This window comes from Seriola lalandi, unplaced genomic scaffold (assembly GCF_002814215.2).
Source record: "Seriola lalandi dorsalis isolate HSWRI2012SDOR001 ecotype SW California unplaced genomic scaffold, Sedor1 jcf7180002054245, whole genome shotgun sequence".
Lineage (NCBI taxonomy): Eukaryota > Metazoa > Chordata > Actinopteri > Carangiformes > Carangidae > Seriola > Seriola lalandi.
This window is the reverse complement of record NW_019524798.1, coordinates 118,991-140,338: the sequence shown is the minus strand read 5'-3', so window position 1 is coordinate 140,338 and position 21,348 is coordinate 118,991. Positions and strand designations below refer to the sequence as shown.

Sequence of the window (21,348 nt, the reverse complement as noted above, 5' to 3'; positions counted from 1 at the left end):
ACTAGGAACACTGATTCAGAATCATTTAATTCCTCATGGGGATCAGGGCTAGAGTTTACTTTGATCCTTTGATTTGTTTGCTCAAGTATGAGAACAGTTGTTCTAGTGGAGGCACTATAACAACCAACTGAAAGGCAACACACACCAGCGACTCATCAGGATACCTCATGTCCTATTTCCCAGCATCCACCTGCCTTTCTCTCCAGAAAAAATATTTTAATATAAGTAATTTTATTGCAATTGTTTCCTGCTCCTCAACTACTTCTAAGGCCTGCCATGCTCAGTTTGTGCTGTGTTGTCAGCAAATGATTCAAAGATAAGTTTCATCGTAATTAACAGGGATGTACTTCAAAACCAGTGTTATTGTCATATCTGCTAATCAATTTGAAATGAAAACTTGTGAAGTATGCTGATTAGTTTTCTCTGTCAGAGTGAGATGAGAACATTGATATCACCCTCATGTGTTTGTGTGCTGTTGGGCTTGTACAGAAACAAAACCAAAACCTGTACTATAGCAGGAGACACACAAGTCCTGGGCAGATGAATAAACTGTTGTTTGACAAGAAATAGTTCCAGCACCTAACGCCAACAATGATTTATTTTACATTCCTGAATGTGTAGGATTTAAACAAATAAGATACACCGTGTAAATATAACAGCTTTAGAAGTGGTGGCAGGTGCCCCGTCTTTATTCTAAGCTAGGCCAGCTGCATCCTGTCTCCTCCAAACTTAACACATAACACCCACGCCTTAACACAGACATAAGATTAATATTGATATTCTTATCTGCCTATCAGAAGGAAAGCAAAAAGCCTTATTTCCCAAAATGTGCTCCAATTTGTAGAAAAATTGCTTTACCTCTCCAGGTCTAAACATTTTTGGAGGATTTAATTTGTGTTTCAAATATTAAATAGTTGTTTTTCTTTACATGATTACATAATTTAGAAGATTTAAAAACAGGAAACATGTATAATTTCAAAAATGTGTGTTTGCACAGACCCCAGAGTGGCTGGACAGTGACTCCTGTCAGAAGTGTGAGCAGCCTTTCTTCTGGAACTTCAAACAGATGTGGGACAGTAAGAAGATCGGCCTGCGACAGGTATTATACACACCTGTCGCTAATCTTTTTTTATTCATTTCACTTATAAAGCATCGCACACAAAAACTAAGGTCACAGTTTAGATGTCAGCTGCTCAGCTGCAGCAGATCGTTAGTCTCACCACAGTCTGAATTCATTCCAAACAAACATACACAGCTCTTCACTTCTGCTACTCTAATGGCAAACAAACATCCTGTGGCTGTTTTGTTGCTTCATTCTCAGAAAGAGCTTGATGTTGCTGTTACTCATTTCAAGTGTGTGTGTGTTTGGTATCTACAGTTCAAGGATACAGTCACAGCCCTTCTTTGACTGCACAGCAATTTTCAAGAACGTTTTGTAGCAAGAGCCAAACACAACGCAGAGTAATTGTTTGTGTTTCTGCAGATGACTTCTGTGTTTCTCTCAGACACAAAGTTTGCCATAGCACATGAGAAAGTCCCAGTACTTTTCAGGACAAACAAAGTCCCACAGGAAGCAGCACACAACTAATAATGTAGAGCTTCCATGTAAACAGTAATTCTATGAAAATGGAATATGGAAAGAGACAGAAACAAACATGGTCGTAAAAACACTAAAAGCAATATTACAAGTGGGTGTTGTGTGGCTCTGATCACATGACCTGGACTTCAGTCAGACTTGAAAAATAACTTGACTTAGATGTAAAAACAGCTGACTCAAAACTCTGACTTGAACTTTTGCCTTTTGACTTGGAAAGACTCGCCCTGTCCAAGTCCAAAGATGAGAACCTATGCTCTAAAAAGCAGAGCAGTGAATCAAACTTTCATTTTTCTGACAACAGATATAGTTAGAATCAGTCTGACAGCAGCGAATCACATTTTGCGTGGACTTGGACTTGACTCGGGGACTCTGACTTACAAAACCAGGACTTTTTTCCCGGCCCCGGTGGTTCAGCTTCTACCTTCTTAAAGCCTCTTCGTAACTCTCCTGCTGCTGGTAGGAAATGATAGTGTTGCTAATCAAAGCTGACATGTTGAAGTCCTGTTGTGTTCCTCAGCACCACTGTAGGAAGTGCGGCCAGGCGGTGTGTGGCAAATGTTCGTCCAAACGCTCCACCATCCCCCTCATGGGCTTTGAGTTTGAGGTGCGTGTGTGTGACAGCTGCCACGAGTCCATCACCGACGAGGAGTGAGTAACAATCGGCCTCTGTTGTTGACATATACTGACCCTTTGTGCTGCCAGCTTCCTGAGCGCTCACACAGTGAAGTAACCGGCGTTACCCTTTGTGTCTTCCAGTCGAGCACCCACAGCCACCTTCCACGACAGCAAGCACAGCATTGTTTACATGCACTACGAGCCCACCACTGGAAACCTGCTCACCTCTGGCACCGACAAGGTTATCAAGGTCTGGATGGGAACAAATAGTATCTGTTTTATTCCTGAGTCTCAGATAAGACAATCAAGCACACAGTCACATTTAGTGGGTTCACTCCTGAGTTCTTAAGATTAGGTTTTTTGGTCAGGTTATTTGTTGTGATTTTTGTCTCCTACTGAGCATGATCAAGACCTGCTAGGAGGCCTCCACCGACCCCCCCCATTTCTAGTCACTATGTGCTTTGTGTATATATCCTGGGAGGCTTTGATCGGCTTTGAGCATGATATCAAAAAACTTTTAATTTTAATGAAATTTGGTGGAAAGCTAATGATAAATCACTATGAATCACTGCACGTAGTCACTGTTGATAGAATAGCTTGCTGTCTGCCCTGTTGGGCAACTTTTTATGTAACCGGACGGATTTTTTTGAACCATTTCCCACATAATAAATGAGGCTATATTCCAATATATCAGGTTTCATTTTCTCGTCTCATCTCTGTCTCAACTTAAGAAAGAGGAGAAACCCCTCTTTAATGAGCGTCGTCTGTATTTGAACAACAAACTGATTATGTCTTGTTTTTTATCTGCAGCTATGGGACATGACTCCTGTGGTGTCCTGAGGTCTGTGGACGACCCGCAGTCAGCAGGAACCTCTGTTCACCAAACTGTGAGGCTCTGACAGCGGCAGCCGCACTTGGAAAAGAAAGACAGAAGCTCATCCAACAATATCGATGTCATCTGGATAATATTTAACAGTTACTGAATAACAAGCAGTAGCTGTTGCACGTTCACAGTGAGGACACTGCAGGCCAGTGAAGCCTGGGAACAGGACAGGCCTTGGTTGACACAAGGTTACAGATGGTTGTGGGTGTTTGTCTGTGTGCAGGTTGCTGGTGGGTGGGGATCTCTCTGTTTGTATATGTGTGTGTCTGTACTGTATAAGAGTGTGTGGGAGGGGATGAGGCATTTGACTGTGTAAGCAATTGACACACTTTATTTACTTAATTTCCATGCATTCCTGGCCACATACTGGAGACTCACAAAACAAGAGTCTGCAGTGTGGTTTGCAACTAGCCTCAGAACAAACTTGACATTTCTTTTTTTTTTTTAGATGTGAAGCATCTCATGGAACAAGATCACAACTCGCTCACAGATTTAAACTCGTGTTTAGCAGGCTGCAGATTCTCCACAAGAGGGGGCTGTTTAATTATTGTCAAACCAGATTTACACCTGCAAAACCTGCACCACCTACAGGAAAGCAAAGTAACAGCAGCAGCCGCTGGACTCGTCCTCTACGGGCAAAGTAATGGCTGCTAGAAGGTTTACCTTCACTTTTCTTTGTGTGTGTGTGTTTGCTTTCTTAGCTTTTACATTTGACTTTTTCACCACCTGTTACATTAAGTAACAGGCAAAATTTAACATCAATATGTCACACTGATCTCCAGTGGATATTTAATACTCAAATTTAAATACTATTGAGGTTGTGGCTGTAAAGCACCAAATGTTAAGATATGAATTTGAGGATTTAGTAAATTAATTCAGAATTGTTTCCCTGGCTGGAAATATATAAACCAGACAAGTGAGCTCATGTGTTCAGCCGCGATGCCAGTCACCATGTTGATGTTCCGACCCATGTGTACTCAGTTCTTACTACTACATTATCACACAGGTACTCAGTACTCATGGGTTGGACCACACCCATCTTTGAACTCAGCCTTCATTTTGATCTCAGCTACACACCTGTAAAGTTTCGGGACTGTATCTTGCACTGTTGTGACAAAATCTCTCCATCTCCAGGACCGCATAATTCCATGATGACACAAACACACAGAAACGCACAACAACCTATTGTTTGTTTGACCTATTTTCTATATTTATACATTGTGGTGTAAAAGTCTTAAACCATTTTGCCATCTGGTTAGGACCTCCTATTTTCCATCTGCAATTTAACTAGGAGACCAGTCATGCAGGACAGAGGACACATAGTGACACTGCAGTTGTAAGTCATTGCCTGTAGGTGGCACTATTTGTCAGTACTGCAGGAGCTGTTGCATTCCTTGCCTGTAGATGGTGCTAAAGAGCAGCATATCTGCAGTTCTTACTTGCTGGTAGCTGGCACAGTTTGGACTGAATCGGCATGTCCGAAACTGCTGGAGCAGCATGTCTGCAGGGTTATACAATATCAGCTGATCCTGCATTCAGGTGCTTCACCATCACTCACACTGTGTTTGAGTCAAAGAAATCCTGAGCTTTCTAAATATATCTAATCCGATATCAGTCACATCTTTGTGGGTGAAACAGTACTTTAAATTTGACAATGAGGAAAGTGTTCATACAAGCCCCTGGATGTTAACAAACAAGCCCTTTACTTGAGTCTGAACTGAGCTGCATGGTATCAGAATATCCAAGTTTTCTTTGAGTTTAAGTGTGTGAGTGGCTGCTGGACCAAATGGCCTCTCCACTGAGCGTTACAGATGGACTGGCTTTCAAGCAAACCTCTTTAACTCCTAAAAGTTGGTACATGATTACAAACCAAACATTGATCAGACACACAGAACTTCATTTTTTTTAATTCTAGCAGAGATCTTAAAAGTTTTCAAAGACACAAAATACAGCATGTGAGACTTTTAAGGCAGTGAGATTTGTTGCAGCTGTAAGAATCGTGGCATCTTTGGTTTGAAGTTTACACTCAGTGTCACATCATGAAGCTTCAGGCAGATGTACAACATATCTGTAATACTATTGTACTTTACAGACAATTGAAGCAGGGGATCAGAGGTAAAGTGATTGTAATGGACACTGATGGGAGTGCAGATCCTTGTCACGGTAGTGTAAGCACACACAGTGTAAACCGAAGAGTACACCTGTCACTCCCACTACTACACTACCGGGTTTTGTCATCTGTAAATTAACCAGACCGCTTGCTGATCTTTGAAAACAGTACTTTTGTATATTCTGTCCTGTCATCAGTGGAGCTGCTTTGACATTATTTATTATTCCAAGTGTGGTCTAAATATTTCTGACATGGAAACGCACATATCATCAAACTAATCAGAGGCAGCACATAAACACTGTACCTGTACCAGGACTGAGAGGAAACTCCTGAACATGGTTTGCTTTGATTTTGTTCTCATCGTAGCTGGTTTTTTTTTTGTTTTGTTTTATTACTGACTTTTATGTCAATGCACTGGAATCAAGAAACAAGAATATGTCGCAAATCGCTGCTGTGAAGAGGAAACATGACGTTTTTTGTTCTTTTTTCTTTTTTATTATTATCATGTCTGTGCTTTAATGATCAGATAGTAACTGAGGTGATTTCTTCTGATGTTAAAACCCCACTAAATATTTTCCAAAGATGTTTGATGTTTAGATTGAAAATGAGGTGAACTTGAAGATTTATCTCCAACAATAAGAGAAATGAAAATGTGTGATCTTGATTGGTAAGCTTGGTTTTTGGAAAGAGTGAAGAAGTTCACAGCTACTCATAAAGGTACATTTACAGCAGCTGTCAACAGAGTGTGAGCCTGAGGGTACTGATATTTCAAAGGACCATACCAGTGTTTTACTAAGGTTTCAGCTCCTTAACTACAAATCATGTATATTTAACTTTTTCGCTGATCAGTTCTTAATGCATGATGTACCGATTCCAGTTTTTAGGATGTATTTTTTCCAATGATTCCAAGAAGCTGTTGGCTTCCAGCTAATTGGCAAATCACTCTGTACTGGAATTCATGTAAAACTGTGGCTGCCTGGAGTGGTAAAAAAAAAAAAACACACCAAAACTAAATCACAATAGCTTGTTTTGCAAAAGAAATATCTGTAATCATATTAAGTCTGTGTGATTTTGAATGGGCAACACAGGATACAAAATTATTACATAAACAATACCTACACTTTTGTTGCAGTGAAAATACATTCATCTGAGGCCAGTTGTGACCGTTAATGTAACTTTGTGTGTATAAATAATATATTAAAAGAGCAGGTATTCACCTAAACCAGATTTGATCAAGTATGGTGTTTGTTGAATCCCAGTGTTGCTGTTATAGTCCAGCAGAAACCAAACCATCATTCTGGGACACTCTCTCTTTTCTCCTTTCTACATGTGCACAATTTCATCTGCAGTTTCTGGGAGTAAACGTTTCAGCATTTGCTCTTTTATGGACGTGGCTCTTTACACTGTGCAGACAAAGTTTGAAAACATAATTCATCTCAAAGCTGGAGACTCTTTTATTCATGATATGATTTTAGAGAGTGAAGTCTCCATTTACAGTCTGTAAACACTTTTTTTGAATTCAGAAAAAATTGTTTTGAAGTGACATCTAAATACCCTTTAGCTCGCAAACAAAACACACATTGTCTTTTGATTCATAACAGTCAACAACTAATAACAATTATTATTATTATTATCATATCGTGTTATTAGACAACAATCATCTTCTATAATTAGTTTAGTCCAAAATATTAAAGGTAATCCTTTGATATGAAACGAGAAATGCAGTAAATCCTCACTTTTAAGCTGGAGGCAGCAGATATGATATTTTTACTTAAACTACAGAAATGATTCATTTGTTTTCATTGATGAATTTTCTGTCCCTCATGGGAGTAAACATTTACAGATTGGGAGCAGCTACTGAGTTTTCAGTGTTATACTGAGTTGTCCTCAGGATGAGAATGTATGACTCCTGAGTATTTTTGTGAAATTTAAAAATGAGGAAACGTTCCCAAGTTCACAGATGAAGGAACGGCAGAGACCGAGCCTGTGTAAGAGCTTAAAACTGAGACCTGAAGCTGAATCTGTCCAGCCCCCCGATTCTTTCTCTGCCCAGCTTGTGAAAGGAGACAGACATTTATCACAAACGTTTTTAATGAAATGAAACAATATGTTTTACAGAAATTAATATACAGATTTACATTTTGTGTTAAATATACATTAAAGCATCCCCGATCTCTCCATTTCTCCCCGTAGGCTGTATAAATACAATATGCAGCAATTTATTAAGCGTATTTTTAAAAATCACCCTTCAGCCGATTAGAGAAAAGACCCAACATCTGTACACGAAGCTTCTTTGCTGAAAACAACCTTGACTACACTTTGAAAGGCCTGTTCTTTGAGGTATCAGCCAGAAAAGTAAAAAATGTGTCTTGTATATTGAAAGAAGTAAAAAAGACATGATTGTGTAAACGGTAACAATTAGTGAGGAGTGCTTGTTTTAAAAAAAAAAAAAAAAAACCCATCTATTTGCAGCCATATTAAGGTTTGAACTTGAGGGCGAACTCCTCCAGCGCAGCCAGCAGCTTCTCCTCCTCCGGTGGCGTGGACCTGGAGGAGGCCAGAGGCAGGTGTGTCGCCACCGCTTTACGATCTGGAGGAAATTTTATGGAAATATATGAGACAACAGGGGAGACACTGTACCACAAGTATGTGTTAGACAAAACACTAACATTGGGTGAACTGATTACAGAGACAGGATCAATTTAACTTGAACAACAAGGCATCGCCCTTCATTACTGAATCATAATTATGTCACAATCACTCTCCTCCTTTTACGAGAAGCCTTCATTTGGTTTAGTGATTTGATATCAGCCAAAGAGAGACATTAAAGTCTCCAACAGAACATGTTCTTACAAATATTAATGTCTGAACGGTTCCCTAGTTATTTATTAAATATGATTCCATCTGCTTATTGAATCTGGATCCTTTGGAACCACTAAAGCAACAAATTATAAGTAACTTATGTATTATGCATTTAACTGACTTTCAAAACATATGATGAGCTCATAAAATATGATGGATTGTTGCCGAATAAACAAAATAACAAGATATATTTTAGTTAAAAACCACCTCAATAGAAGAATAACCAGAGGTGCTAATAATATAATACACAGTATAGTTGTGTAACACTTTACAGAACTTTGCTGCAGCAGATATGTCGACATGTCAAAGCAGCAAAAGCACAGGTGTATTTAATAACATTAACGATGGCTGTATTTCACTGAGAGGTGACTTGTCTACTAGGTCACTGAAACCGCTCTCTGAGACGCTTAATGAGTCTGAGCCATCGTTAGTGTAATTAATTACACCTGGGATTTTAGGGCACTCAGTAGTTGTACTTTATATACTTTTGGCTAGCAGTACTTACATACTTGTACTTTTGTAATTTTTTCAGTGCAATGTCCCCGCTGCTCCCTGAGGAAAATACCTGGCTCTCTAGCAGCTGGATATTCCACTTTCTTCACCAGCCAGTCTCTAACTACGTCAGCCTGCTGTTAAGGGCTGGGCAGGTGGATACAGCTGGTTTATTAGAGCTCAGCTCAGTTACACTTTGACATCCACCTCTATTACTGAGATGGAGTTAGGCGGAGCTGTAACAGCTGTCAAAAAAAACAGAGTGTGATCTGTTTCTGACCCTGGAAGAAGAGTCCACTGGGCTGCTTTATGGCAGCTGGAGACGCAGCGAGCCACACCACGGTGTCGGCACCCATGGCCTCCGTCCTCAGTCTGGACTGCATCTTAGCGTGGAAGGACGGCATGGACGACTGGACAGCTACAGAGAGAAAGACAAGAGTTACTCAGGTGGTATAAATTCCCAAGTTTTAGTGTTAAGTGAATACAAAGAGACACTGCTTGGTCTAACCGCTCAATCTTTACGACAGTCTACAACAAAGTATGCAGCAGTGATTTTATTTACTATCAGCGACAACAGGGGCTGTTGCTCTGTTTTTTTCATTTATTACTATGAATTATTAATCATTTCTACACAGCTGTGTTTAAATGAGGTTTAGCTAATGTGAGACTACTATTACCACCCGAAAAAAAGAGTCAGAATGAAAATCGTCCACAGTTAAATTTTTAAACATGATCTTTAAATAAAAATAAAATTCCTTTACCCTCCATTGTATTTAGTTGGAGACAGAAAATCTCAAAGATGGATATTTCAAAACCTGGACAGAATAAAAACCAAAATTATATCCATCTGTCCTTTCCTTTGTTTACCTGGTGTGTCTGCCCATCCAGGGTGCATGGAGGAGAAGTGGATATCTTTGTGTTGAGAAGCCCACCTCTCCGTCAGAATCACCTGCTGTCTCTGTCACAATGAAAACACAACAAACACTTCAACAAACACGGATACGCGCCACAATAACTTCTGTCCCGCTCTGTGGCGCACAGCTGCTGGAAATCAGTCCCCTTTACTTTGTTCTGTGCGTAGGCCATGGTGCCGTCAAACGCCCCCTTCGCAAACTGGAGGTCGTCCACGTTCAGCTTCTGCGTGAGCATCCCGCCCGACGACACCGTGACCTGCGAGGAGACGGGAGCAGGTATTTATTCTTATTTCTCATAAGGCGTAGTAATAGTAATTTTCCAAAGTGTGTTAAATTTTGACATGAGGAGCATTTTCTTCAGTTGAAATTTAACCCACCACTCTGGGGTCTTCAACCTTCTTCAGTGCAGGTATCAGCGCTGTGGTGAGGATGTATGTACCTGGCAATACAGGTGAGCACAGAGGACAGTTCAGTAACACTTACTGTAAGCTCCAGCACATGTAGCTTTGCACAACTACAACACGATGATTTGCAGGGCATTAAATCCTTAATAATGCACAACATCTTTTAAGTTGAATGCATGTTTTATGTAGAAGAAAAGTTGTTCACGCTCAGCAGAGTAAGTTATCGTCTATCATTGATTATTGGTAAAAATTCTATTTACATAAATTTCTTGTTTAAACATTTACACTAACATTTTGAAGGAAAACAAGTTTATATTTCTCAAAGTAAACTATCTCAAAATGTATTGTAATGGAATCACTGCCTAAACGCAGGCATTACACTGGACCTAGTATTATAAAATACTTTTCATTACCGAGTGTATTTGTGGCAAAGTTCTTCTCCACGCCCTCCTCAGTTAACTCTCTCTGGTTGACCATGCAGCCTGCATTGTTGATCTGGTGAACACGACAAGTGATACAAATGATAATAAAAACCAGTGTGTGTGTGTGTGTGTGTGTGTGTGTGTGTGTGTGTGTGTGTGTGTGTGTGTGTGTGTGTGTGTGTGTCAGATGATCCAGGACAGACCTGCAGATACCCACCAGCACATGTACACTGTTGTTTTGTGAGAAGTTCTGGGCAAACTCCCACACTTGTCTCGCACTGGACATGTCGACGACGTGGACGTGAACATTCTGGGAGTAAAAAGGAAAATAACAACTGTCAAACCTCTGTCCATACGGACTGAAATTTTACTTTATGTTCAAAGGAAAATAATATAAAAGAGAAGATTTTCCTTATGTGCTATATAGACATACGGTGTGGTGTGAATTGAACATGGGAAAATTGTGGAAAATGGCCAACACAAGTTCCCTGAGTCCAATGTGATGTGCACAAGTAGCCTCTATTTTTGCAACCAACAACCAAAAAATAAATATTCATAAATATTGATTTACAATGAAATAAATTAGAGAAAAGCAGCAAATCCTCACATTTGAGAAGCAGTAAACAGACAATAATTGACATGTTTTGCTGATACTTGATTATTGAATTCTGAAATTTAAAAAAGAAATTTATAATTTTCTTCCATTCCACTAATCGTTCAATAGTTTCACCATTAAATAATTCATTACCACTGTAGAAATTTGTGATTTTTTCCCCTCATCTTCAGCTGTTAATACCATTACATTATTACATTTGAAACATAAATGAAATAACTTGCTGCCTGCCTTTCTTTGGACTTTATCTTATTAAAACTCTGATATTCTGACTAGTGTTCAATGCTTTTTTGACTCTTGTGACTGCACTATGACTTAGACGATTAATTAAATTAGTTAGTAGTTAATTAGATCAATAAGGAGAAGCGGCACAGGTGAATTAAGTAAATATCCTTCTTTCTGTTAGTTAAACAACATTTGACTCAGAGACTAGAAACCCCTACCCCTGCAGAAGATCATACAACGGAAGAGGACATGCACATGCATCAGTGTTTCCAGCAGAGTCCACAGTGCTCCCTGCTGGACAAAAGATGTAATGACGTGTCTGTCTAAATTACCTCTTACACATGCTCACTACTGCCATTTCTTCCTGCAACAGAGTGAAGATCCCTCTTCTACAACACGCAACACATTCCTCACCTGATTTTTACTACGTTCCACAATTTCATCTTTGGCTGCGTCTGCTCGGCCCTTGTTTCGACACACCATGTGAACGATTCCTCCTGCACACACACGAACCAAAAACACATCAGTGGACAAGGCAGAAGTATCTTCCACCGCCTTGAAGGTTCAACCTCTCCATGTAGTTATTGTCAGAAATGTGTTGATTTACAGATGAGGTTTCAATCAATTAAACTTTACTTGTAATTAGCGCAGTTCAATGTGTTTTATAGGTGAACAGATAGATAGATAGGGCTCAGGCTCAGATTGTGACCAGATCAGAAAAAATATAAACGTAATTGTATGATCATATCCATAAGAAAATAAAACTCTTCCTGCTTGTTTAAGCAAACCAAGTGAAAGCTACACGCAGTGGCAGCGGCTATAAAAATCAGCTGATCTAAAACTGAATGGTGTCCTTTCATGGCACTGCTTTCCTAACTAATTTGCATAATGAGATCTGATCATAATACAAGTCTAATCAAGATAACAAGGTTGCTTTTTAACACCAGGTGTCAATGCAATGGTCTGGGGATCAAATGATCAAATGTCATTATCCAGATACAGATTACAGTTTAGTATCAGGTGTAAATGGGGCCCTGAAAAGCTTATAACTATAAAAGCTGGAGGCTGACTTGTCCTGCACTTCAACAGAGCTAAAAGCCGAACTGACTTCAGTTGAGCACTCACCTCGGTTGGCAATTTCCTGTGCTGTGGCTTTTCCTATCCCACTGTTGGCACCTGTTATCATGAAGGACCTCCCACTCAGGTTTACATCCAGGTCTGCTGGAGCAAAAAGCTTCGCTGCAGCTTCAAAGCCGCCCCTGTCAGGAGCAATGAGGAGTACAGTGAATGCACCACACAAATGCACACTGGCACCAATATCAGCGCATGTTATGTTGTGACACAGAGGGATAGTGTTAGGGGTTGAGGTGTCTTCTTTTCTTTCCTGCAGACATTCAAACAGCAACAGCAACACTCAGTCAAATTAATCAATTAGTTTAATTACTACATTGATAACTGATTAATTGTTTTCTTTCATTTTTCAAACAGAACTACTTAACATTTGCTGGTTCCAATATTTTCATGAATTACTTTGTTCTGAGAAGCTGTTTCCTCCTAAAGACCACCTTTAACAAACTGCATCAGTACAGATGTATTTTATTTTAAAATGTGTTAAAGGGAATATAGATATAGGTAGGAATATTAGTCAATAGCTATTAGTCAAAAACAAAACAGGCAATTATTTCTCTAATAGAGTGATCACTGAAGAAGCAGAAACGTCAATGACTGACGGCCTCTATCTTCATGAAAGTGACACTTTTGTCTGTTTTGAAAACCAGTAGAATTATTGTCAGTACTTCCCAGCAGTGTATAAAAATAATTCCTGATGATATAATCGATTAAAAGATTCAGATAAGCTTCATAACATGGAACAAATAAAGAAGACTTGTAATACCGTCTGAGGCATTGTTTTTTCTTTTTGAGAAAACTGACTTCAGTGATTTCTAAGACTTTTTTTTGACTAGTTGCAGCCCTGTATGAAGACTACCGTAAAGTGTTGTGCAGTATATGGTTTTAACCTTGTCATGGCAGTCTGAAGGCAGTTCTCGGGTTTAAGACTACATAAGAAGGATTAGGTAAATGTTGCACAAACCATGTGCACTACAAGACCTTTGACTACTTCACTCAATAGAAACGATACGCCCCACTTACTTTGTATATTCCTGGAGTCCTTTCACAAACCACACGGCATTCCTATAAATCGACATCGTCAGCAGAAATATACCTTCTCGGTTTGTGTATTAAGGTGCTCTGTTAAAAAACGACACAGTGGACACAGTCCAATGTTTCTGTTTCATAAGAATGACTGAGGGTTGTTATGTAGTAACAGGGGTGGGGAGTCACGTGTGTGACCACCGGAAGTAAATCATAAACAACTTCGTGGCGCCCCCGGTGGGTATCTATGTTTATTACTGTCAGTACATATAAATAAGGACTCAGTAATCGATTCTGTTGGCTTAATGTGTGAAAATGAAGGGTTTCATTGAACGAAAAAGAAATATAACAACAGATAAAACAATATCGTAGAATTGTAAAGTACTTAAACTGCTGCTTCGGCGGCGATACATGCAGTTGTCAGGATGGCCGAGTGGTCTAAGGCGCCAGACTCAAGGTTGAACCTTCCTGCGTACCGGGACTTCTGGTCTCCGAATGGAGGCGTGGGTTCGAATCCCACTTCTGACAATAACTTTTGGCACCTGTGGTACATTCATTATGTGTCTTACAAACGGCATTCACAAGGTACAAACAATTTTAGATTACCAACGAACCACTCCTCGCCTTCATATTTCTGTAATATGAGAGATTACATTTTCGTAATTTTTTTTTGAATACGTTTTGCAAGAAATGTCTAAAAAACATGGTTTCACTTTGTCACTACGGGTTACTGACTGTTCATTGGAGGTTTTGTCCAAATTCACATTTCCAAGTTTACCAGTTCAGCAATCTGAGCTGTAGACAACTAAAGCATCTTCCAAACTTTTTAGAAGAACATTATTTTTAAGTCTGCAAGAAGGCACGACTTCATTTATTTGATTTTCATTTGATTAACTCAGACTGCTGAACCTTGTATCAGTTTTACATCAACTTTTTTATTGTTGTTGTTGCATGAAACAAGAAGTATGGCTTTTGTTCCCATCACTTTCACTTTAAGTGCAGAAGGAAGGGGACCTGAGATGTGATGATGTTTTACCAATTTAGACTACAGATGCTGCAGCAGCGACCTCTGCTGATAAAAGGCTTACAGCACCTGGTATTCCCAGGCGGTCTCCCATCCAAGTACTAACCAGGCCCGAACCTGCTTAGCTTCCGAGATCGGACGAGATCGGGCGTGTTCAGGGTGGTATGGCCGTAAGCAACAACTGCAGCTGCACGTGGGCCTTTTATAGATGCTGCAACACCTGAAAGTATTTCCTGAATTGAATATTGGTGGTGACAACGTGACTTTCCCTCCCGTCCCCTCGAAATGACAATGGTGGCGATACTCTCGATTTGTTGTCATAAAATCCCATGAACAGGTCCAATCCTGTAGCACGTGTAGTCTGATAGCTTCTCTAGAAGTTGATACGTCGTGATTATTCTTTTAAGTTTAACAGTGTTAAAAGTCAAAGTTATCAATAAGTCTCCCGTGGTAATGTCACATTATGTGGCACTACACGTTTAACTCATACGAGTTTACAGAGGATTATAAAAGGAATTTAATTTCCTCAAAAACCAGCAGAAACCCGTGTCGGTACACATTACTGAGCAGCAGTGAAACAGCCGTCTCGCGGGCACACAAGCACAATTGTCAGGATGGCCGAGCGGTCTAAGGCGCCAGACTCAAGGTGACAAACCTTCCTGAGGAAACGGGACTTCTGGTCTCCGAATGGAGGCGTGGGTTCGAATCCCACTTCTGACAATACCTTTTCTTCTGTGTCGCGTGTGTGTCACACCAGATATGAAGTCCTAATAACCCGCTACCCCTACCAGCGTTACACACATACACACACTTTGCTTTTCACATTTAAACATTCAATATCCAGTTTCTATTAAAGTGTCATTTATAAAGGCTTTTAAAAGCTGCAATTAATAGCTTTATTAATTTTTTTTTAATTACTTGTAATGAAAACAACTAAGGGGTTGCCAGGTTGTGGAAAATTCTCCACAAGCATTAACTATTATTTCTTTATTCCTAAATTTCTGCATAGACACAACAACGTTTTGTGTCTTCCTCAGGTAATATATATAAACATACATAAAACATTTCAGAACTACAACAAAGATTATTGCAAGACATTTCTGGTAGTCGCCCGTATTTGGCAGTTTGGACTATGTGCTTTTTATTGTACTACTGTTTTATTTTACTCATTTCCCCAGTACAGTTTACAGTGCTGCTAATTGATACCTCTCCACCAAAGAAAGAACAGCGCCCTCTGCTGATAAAACATTGGGATAAAAAGTTTACAGCAGTGGTTAATCTTCCCAGGCGGTCTCCCATCCAAATACTAACCAGGCCTATCCCTGCTGTGCTTCTACCCTAACCCATCAAAAATACAAAGAAAATATGTTTATAGAAAATATAAATATAGATCGATCAACAAAAAAAAAAAGATTTTTGACATTATCCATACTACGCTTAATGACAGTGACCCCTCCTCTCAAAGTGAGACCTCTCCCTTTCCACAGGGTCAGAATACCTTTCACTTCATCAATTACACTCTTTAACATTTCACCATTTTATCTCTTGCCTCACTGTTGTCAGATATACAAAGACTTTTTATGTAAACGACATTTGTAAACCATCCTGTGCTCTTCTCTGCAAAGGATTTACTCTGTATCTCAATAAATCCGTAAAAAAAAAAAAAAAGACCAACTATACTTTCCATAACCAAACTTCATTTCCATGTGAGAACGTACCTGTTAGGAAGCATCCGGCCTGTGTCTCTGAGCTAAGTCAGGCCGAGGAAGCTGAATGATTCCGAAAGATGGCATCAATGCAACTTCCTGGACGCCAGCTGCCGTTAAACGTCATCGAAGAAGAGGAAGGGGAACGCACCTGTGCAGCTGCTTAATCTAATTAACCTGATTAAATGGCGCAGCGGTGCAGCTTCTCCCTCAGTCGGCGTCTTTGGCGGCAGGGAGACGGCGAGCAGACCGGAGCGCTACCATGGAGTCCGCACTGATGGCTTGGGTTTGGATCGGTTTTACTCTAGCCCAGCTCAACAACGCAGAGAGCCGCTGGTACGCACACGGACGTCTTGCCGGCCAGGACGAGCTTTACACCGGTATCGAGCAGCCGCTTGACGCGGCTCCAGCAGACCGGAGTTTCCCGTCGCTGGTGTGGTATTTCCTCAAAGGTAAAAACCTGCTGCTTCACGTGGTCACGTTCAAACTGTGTTCATCAGTTCGTCTACAAAACACAAGCTCCATGTACCTCCAGTTGTCCTAGTTCGCCAATAGTCGCTAAACTTCTGACCACATGGATGCACTGTAGGTTTTCTAAATTGAAAATTAGTCTAATTCAACCTTGAAGGTCTTGTTACACAATTTATTTAAGGCCTGATATCAATTAGGGCAGGATGACTTCTTTGTTAAAATCCATTTCAAAACCAATCAATGGTTTAATGAACATACATTTGGTAGATGGTTCATTTTAGTCAAGATGGCTCAATAATCCCCAGTGGTAATTTGTTGTTTCTACACATTTTTGTATGGATTAAACTAGAGATAACATCTTTTATTAGTGAACTTGGAAGTGTCAGTAGCCAGATTGTTGCCTTAGGACACAGCCAGACTAGTTGTTTTTCAATGTTTGTGTTAAGCTGACTTATTTCTGGCACTATCTTATACATCTTCTCTCTCTGCAAGAAAGTGAATAAACTTTCCCTTTAACTTAAGGCATTTGTTTTTTAAATTTTGTTTTTCTCATTCCAGGGAGTGGAAAAGGTCCAGAGAAATCAGATTTCAACCAGCCACAGTATCGCTGCAGTAATAGGACACTCTTCCTGCGCTTTTCACTCATCCGATACACAAATCTGCAACTGGAAGGTATGTTTGATTCAACCACCTGCAATATGTTTTTGTCTTTTAGAAAATGGAGTGACTGCTCTTGTCAGAAATCTTATATTTCTCCCTATCTTTTGCACAGATGGCGTGCATTTGTTGTCGCTGCCAGACAGTTGTCACAGTTCGATTCAGATTTATAGGTGGTGGTTGCTGGTGAAGCTTCCCTATACTGGCTGCCAAACAGCAGTGCAGGTAATGTTTAATTCTTTGTCCAAACTGAGTGCTATTTCTCAAACTCCATCTGATCATGTTATTCCTAGCCCATGATACCTTGCAATAATTATTGGTGTGACTTCCAGTTATTTCTGTCCCTGAACCATTGGCTAGAATTAGCTGTATGCTAATAGCTGCCTTCCCTCTTCATATGTTTGGGAAATAAATGATGTTGGAACAGTGAAACCTTAAGAAGCAACAATGAACAGATTTTTCCTCTCCAGGCTGCAATAACATTTGTCAAGGCTTGTGTGTTAATTTTAACTTTGTGAATCGGTTTTAAAAGATTTACATGTGCAACAAGGCGCATGTTTGAAAGGGACTTGTATTACGAGTCACCTCATTAGAAAAAACAGGTGCTGCTGCTCCTGAGCAGTTTTGTTGAAGTGATTCCAACTATGAGCCTGTACCATGGGTGGGAAAACAATCTTACAATTAATCAGAACTTTTGATGCTTCCTACAATTAATGGCAATTTCATCTATCCCCAGACTGGAGATGGAAATGGTTTCCACCCACTGAAACTCCATTATTTTGACCGTCTGCTGAAGGAGAACATGACAGGCATGGCTGTCTGCGATAATCCATCAACGTCGCCACCAGCAGTGTCGCCATTGGTGACTTGTGGGGCAGCACATGTCACAGTGACGCTGCCTCGTGAAACACAACTGAAGAAGGTGAAAGCCCTCGGTAAGGACCGGCTAGTTGGGAGCATGAACAAAACACTTGTGGTGATTGTGATTAATCGGTTCCTAAACAGACATCAGACAGTGTTGACATATATTTAGCATATGAATAGCATGTAGTTATTATAGCTAAAATAGTAGAGTTGCTTCTGCCCAACTGGTAAACCTGCAATAGCCACTCTTTTAGCTCTACTTGGGTCTCTAACAAATTCCTGAGGAAAAATATATGGCTTAGATGTTCACCTTCCTTCAGTAACTAGTTTGTCTTTTGTTTCCCTAGTGGTGCTGGAAACTACCTTGAAAGTACCTTGTATGGATTTTTCTTTACCTTGTGTATATTTGAACAGCACAGGTAACTTAAAATTAGATGATTTTAAGCAGCTGGGGAACTGGAACCTGTCAACCTAAGATGAGGAATATCATGCTGAGAACATATAGAAGGGGAGCTGTGGTCAAGAATTTCTGTGAAAAATTGTAATTTTTAATTGATCAGAGGGAGCTTTAAATTGTGTGCACAAAGTAAATCTCAGATTTTAAATTTTCTGTTTTGGCAGATTTTTTCAGCAGTGAAGGATATTCAGTGAGACAGCGGAAGACCTCCAGCACATTATTTGTGGCTATATCAATGTTACCGGAGAGAGTAAGTTATTTTTATTTTTAAAAACATATTTTGCATTTGACTTATTGTGAAAACTAATATTAGAAATGTTCACAGGAATCTGTCTTTGAACTGGTTTATGTGGACGGCACTGGGAGACCGTGTGCAATGTTGGCAGCTTGTTACCTTACGTTGCCAAAAAAAGTTGGGAGGCATCATGTCAAGAGAGCTGCAGACGATCCAGACTTATTCAACCTGTGGGACTTTAATGAGGTTCCCAGTGAACCATTTGAGCCAGAAACACCAGTGACGACACAGACCACAGCCAGCTCAACGGCTGCAAGCGCAGTGACAGAGGAGGAAAACTTCGGGGACTTCGATGAGTTTTGGGGATTTGAGAAAATTCCTGATGGGCCGTACACTGGGACAGATGCAGAGACTCCAGGGTCTACTGCTGCTCCAGCCACAACCAGTACCACTGCTCCTGCTACCTCCACCACACCGAGCGCCTCCTCCTCCACCACACCGAGCGCCTCCTCCTCCACCACACCGAGCGCCTCCTCCTCCACCACACCGAGCGCCTCCTCCACCACACCGAGCGCCTCCTCCTCCACCACACCGAGCGCCTCCTCCACCACCACACCGAGCGCCTCCTCCACTACAAGCGTGGGGTCGAAGACTACTGGTGCTGCCTCCACCACGCCGGGCGCCGCCTCCTCCACCACACCGAGCGCCTCCTCCACTACGAGCGCGGGGTCAACGACAACTACTGGCGCCTCCTCCACTACGAGCGCAGGGTCGACGACTACTGGCGCCTCCACCACCACGAGCACAGGGTCGACGACTACTGGCGCCTCCACCTCCACGACGGGCGCCTCCTCCACTACGAGCGCAGGGTCAACGACTACTGGCGCCTCCACCACTACGAGCGCAGGGTCGACGACTACTGGCGCCTCCACCACCACGACGGGCGCCTCCTCCACTACGAGCGCAGGGTCGACGACTACTGGCGCCTCCACCACGACGGGCGCCTCCACCACCACGACGGGCGCCTCCACCACCACGACGGGCGCCTCCTCCACTACGACGGGTGCCTCCACCACCACGACGGGCGCTTCCTCCACTACGAGCGTGGGGTCAACGTCGACTACTGGCGCTTCCACCACCACGACAGGCGCCTCCACCACCACGACGGGCGCCTCAACGACGACTACTGGCGCCTCCACCACCACGACGGGCGCCTCAACGACGACTACGGGCGCCTCAACGACGACTACTGGCGCCTCCACCACCACGACGGGCGCCTCAACGACGACTACTGGCGCCTCCACCACCACGACGGGCGCCTCAACGACGACGACTAATGGTGGCGGCGGCGGCGGCATACCACCATGACGGGCGCCTCAACGACGACTACTGCCGCCTCCACCACCACCTAAATGGGGGAGAATTGAAAAATTGTTAGTTTTAATAAGTAAAAAAATAAAATATACTGATGAATTACAAAATAAAGTCAATGTTCAATTAAGTCGACTGTTTCTGTATTTTTCTATACATCTACATATTCTGTAGGTCTACATTTGTTTCTGATCTTGTGTCTTAATTTCAATGACTCTACTTTTTATTATATCAGCACCTAACCTCACTAATAGAGTCCTAATCAGAACTGCTCAGAATATTGGTTTGAAATGGATCTTTTTGCATATTTTTCAAAACTGGGCTGCTGCTACATCTAAAGTAAAACGGTACATGTATGGGATGTGTACATCATAGCAGATTTTTTATTTTTTTTTTTGTTTTGTTAAAGATTACTGGGAAATGCACCACCAGTTTCACATGTGGTTTCTTTTAATTTATATGGGGGGGGGGGGGGGGGGACCACTCTTGACACTTTCTGTGACTCGGCTCGTAGTGAAACTCCAGATAACAGTACTACACTCTTAAAGTTGAACTCCTCAGTTTCTCTCAGGTTGATATAACGAAGTGTCTGATGTGCTTAGGCTCTTTATGGATGCTAAAACCCCATTAGCTGTTTACAAAACTTTTGAATAACAATTTATTTCTTGTACAGCCAATAATTTTCATGGAATGAACCAACGGTGAATTGACAAAGGCCTATACTCAATCATTTGGCACCAGGGCAACTTCCTGGTGGGTGTGGTCAGGGTGGTGTGGCCTTCAGGGACAGAAGAAGGATACAGGAAGAGAAGTAAACTACATTTGTAAACCATTTTGTGAAGAATGTTCCCCTGTAAAGGATGAAGATGGATTTATTTTGTATCAACAAACCCAACCTCATCGCTTCTGGATCAAAACAACAAAATGATAACAAGTTAGATGTATCAATCACAACATGTTCCTCTAGCAAACTCCATGACGCACCTGTGCTGCTTCTGGACCTCCACGATGACACCCAGTGCCTCAACCACGAGTGCCGCTTCCACGACGACGCCAAGTGCATCCACCAAGAGCGCCGCCTCCACGATGACACCAAGTGCATCCACCACGAGCGCCGCCTCCACGACGACACCAAGTGCATCCACCACGAGCGCCGTCCCACGACGACACCATTTCCTTGACCACGTGCAACGCCTCCACGACAACCCCCAGTGCTTCGACCACGAGCGCCACCTCCACCATGAGCGACACCTACTAGACGACCCCCAGTGC

At 41.5% G+C, this 21,348-nt stretch overlaps 3 protein-coding genes and 3 non-coding genes across 6 annotated transcripts in view; 4 read left to right on the top strand and 2 right to left on the bottom strand.

Annotated features, from left to right (window-relative positions):
- The window catches only part of wdfy2 (WD repeat and FYVE domain containing 2), a 19,370-nt gene extending 12,938 nt beyond the window's left edge, over positions 1-6,432 (top strand). Inside the window, exons 9-12 of the mRNA XM_023404487.2 lie at positions 998-1,099; positions 2,115-2,245; positions 2,354-2,462; positions 3,023-6,432. Of these exons, the coding sequence (XP_023260255.1) occupies positions 998-1,099; positions 2,115-2,245; positions 2,354-2,462; positions 3,023-3,052 (372 nt within the window). The 3' untranslated portion in view covers positions 3,053-6,432. The remainder of the gene's footprint in view (positions 1-997; positions 1,100-2,114; positions 2,246-2,353; positions 2,463-3,022) is intronic.
- Positions 6,433-7,278: 846 nt separating this feature from the next.
- Positions 7,279-13,459, bottom strand: dhrs12 (dehydrogenase/reductase (SDR family) member 12). The gene is made up of 10 exons (XM_023404479.2): positions 13,289-13,459; positions 12,263-12,396; positions 11,552-11,634; positions 10,517-10,609; positions 10,291-10,372; positions 9,851-9,912; positions 9,625-9,729; positions 9,427-9,517; positions 8,840-8,977; positions 7,279-7,795 (listed from the first exon to the last, which is right to left on the bottom strand). The coding sequence occupies exons 1-10, from the start codon at positions 13,342-13,344 to the stop codon at positions 7,683-7,685; spliced, it is 957 nt and encodes a 318-aa protein (XP_023260247.1). The 5' UTR covers positions 13,345-13,459; the 3' UTR covers positions 7,279-7,682.
- A 251-nt stretch (positions 13,460-13,710) lies between these two features.
- Positions 13,711-13,819, top strand: trnal-caa (transfer RNA leucine (anticodon CAA)). The gene is made up of 2 exons: positions 13,711-13,748; positions 13,774-13,819. It is a non-coding gene; the product is annotated as a tRNA-Leu (tRNA).
- A 553-nt stretch (positions 13,820-14,372) lies between these two features.
- On the bottom strand, positions 14,373-14,491 carry LOC111653805 (5S ribosomal RNA). Its single transcript, XR_002760699.1, has one exon. It is a non-coding gene; the product is annotated as a 5S ribosomal RNA (ribosomal RNA).
- A 432-nt stretch (positions 14,492-14,923) lies between these two features.
- trnal-caa (transfer RNA leucine (anticodon CAA)) lies at positions 14,924-15,035 on the top strand. The gene is made up of 2 exons: positions 14,924-14,961; positions 14,990-15,035. It is a non-coding gene; the product is annotated as a tRNA-Leu (tRNA).
- A 1,051-nt stretch (positions 15,036-16,086) lies between these two features.
- LOC111653789 (uncharacterized) lies at positions 16,087-20,202 on the top strand. The gene is made up of 6 exons (XM_087173516.1): positions 16,087-16,473; positions 17,051-17,164; positions 17,265-17,374; positions 17,886-18,084; positions 18,635-18,720; positions 18,796-20,202. Exons 1-6 carry the CDS (start codon positions 16,284-16,286, stop codon positions 20,071-20,073), a joined length of 1,977 nt encoding a protein of 658 aa, XP_087029642.1. The 5' UTR covers positions 16,087-16,283; the 3' UTR covers positions 20,074-20,202.
- Positions 20,203-21,348: the final 1,146 nt, after the last annotated feature.

What these genes read in the sequence shown, in the direction of transcription:
- LOC111653789 (XM_087173516.1), top strand. Translation starts at nt 16,284, where the DNA reads ATGGAGTCCGCACTGATGGCTTGGGTTTGGATCGGTTTTACTCTAGCC. An exon ending in CACAAATCTGCAACTGGAAG is followed by an intron (nt 17,165 to 17,264) that starts GTATGTTTGATT and finishes TCTTTTGCACAG; the next exon opens with ATGGCGTGCATTTGTTGTCG. An exon ending in TATCAATGTTACCGGAGAGA is followed by an intron (nt 18,721 to 18,795) that starts GTAAGTTATTTT and finishes AAATGTTCACAG; the next exon opens with GAATCTGTCTTTGAACTGGT.
- dhrs12 (XM_023404479.2), bottom strand. Translation starts at nt 13,344, where the DNA reads ATGTCGATTTATAGGAATGCCGTGTGGTTTGTGAAAGGACTCCAGGAA. An exon ending in TGGCCTACGCACAGAACAAA is followed by an intron (nt 9,518 to 9,624) that starts GTAAAGGGGACT and finishes TCATTGTGACAG; the next exon opens with AGACAGCAGGTGATTCTGAC. An exon ending in CAGTGGACTCTTCTTCCAGG is followed by an intron (nt 7,796 to 8,839) that starts GTCAGAAACAGA and finishes AATTTCCTCCAG; the next exon opens with ATCGTAAAGCGGTGGCGACA.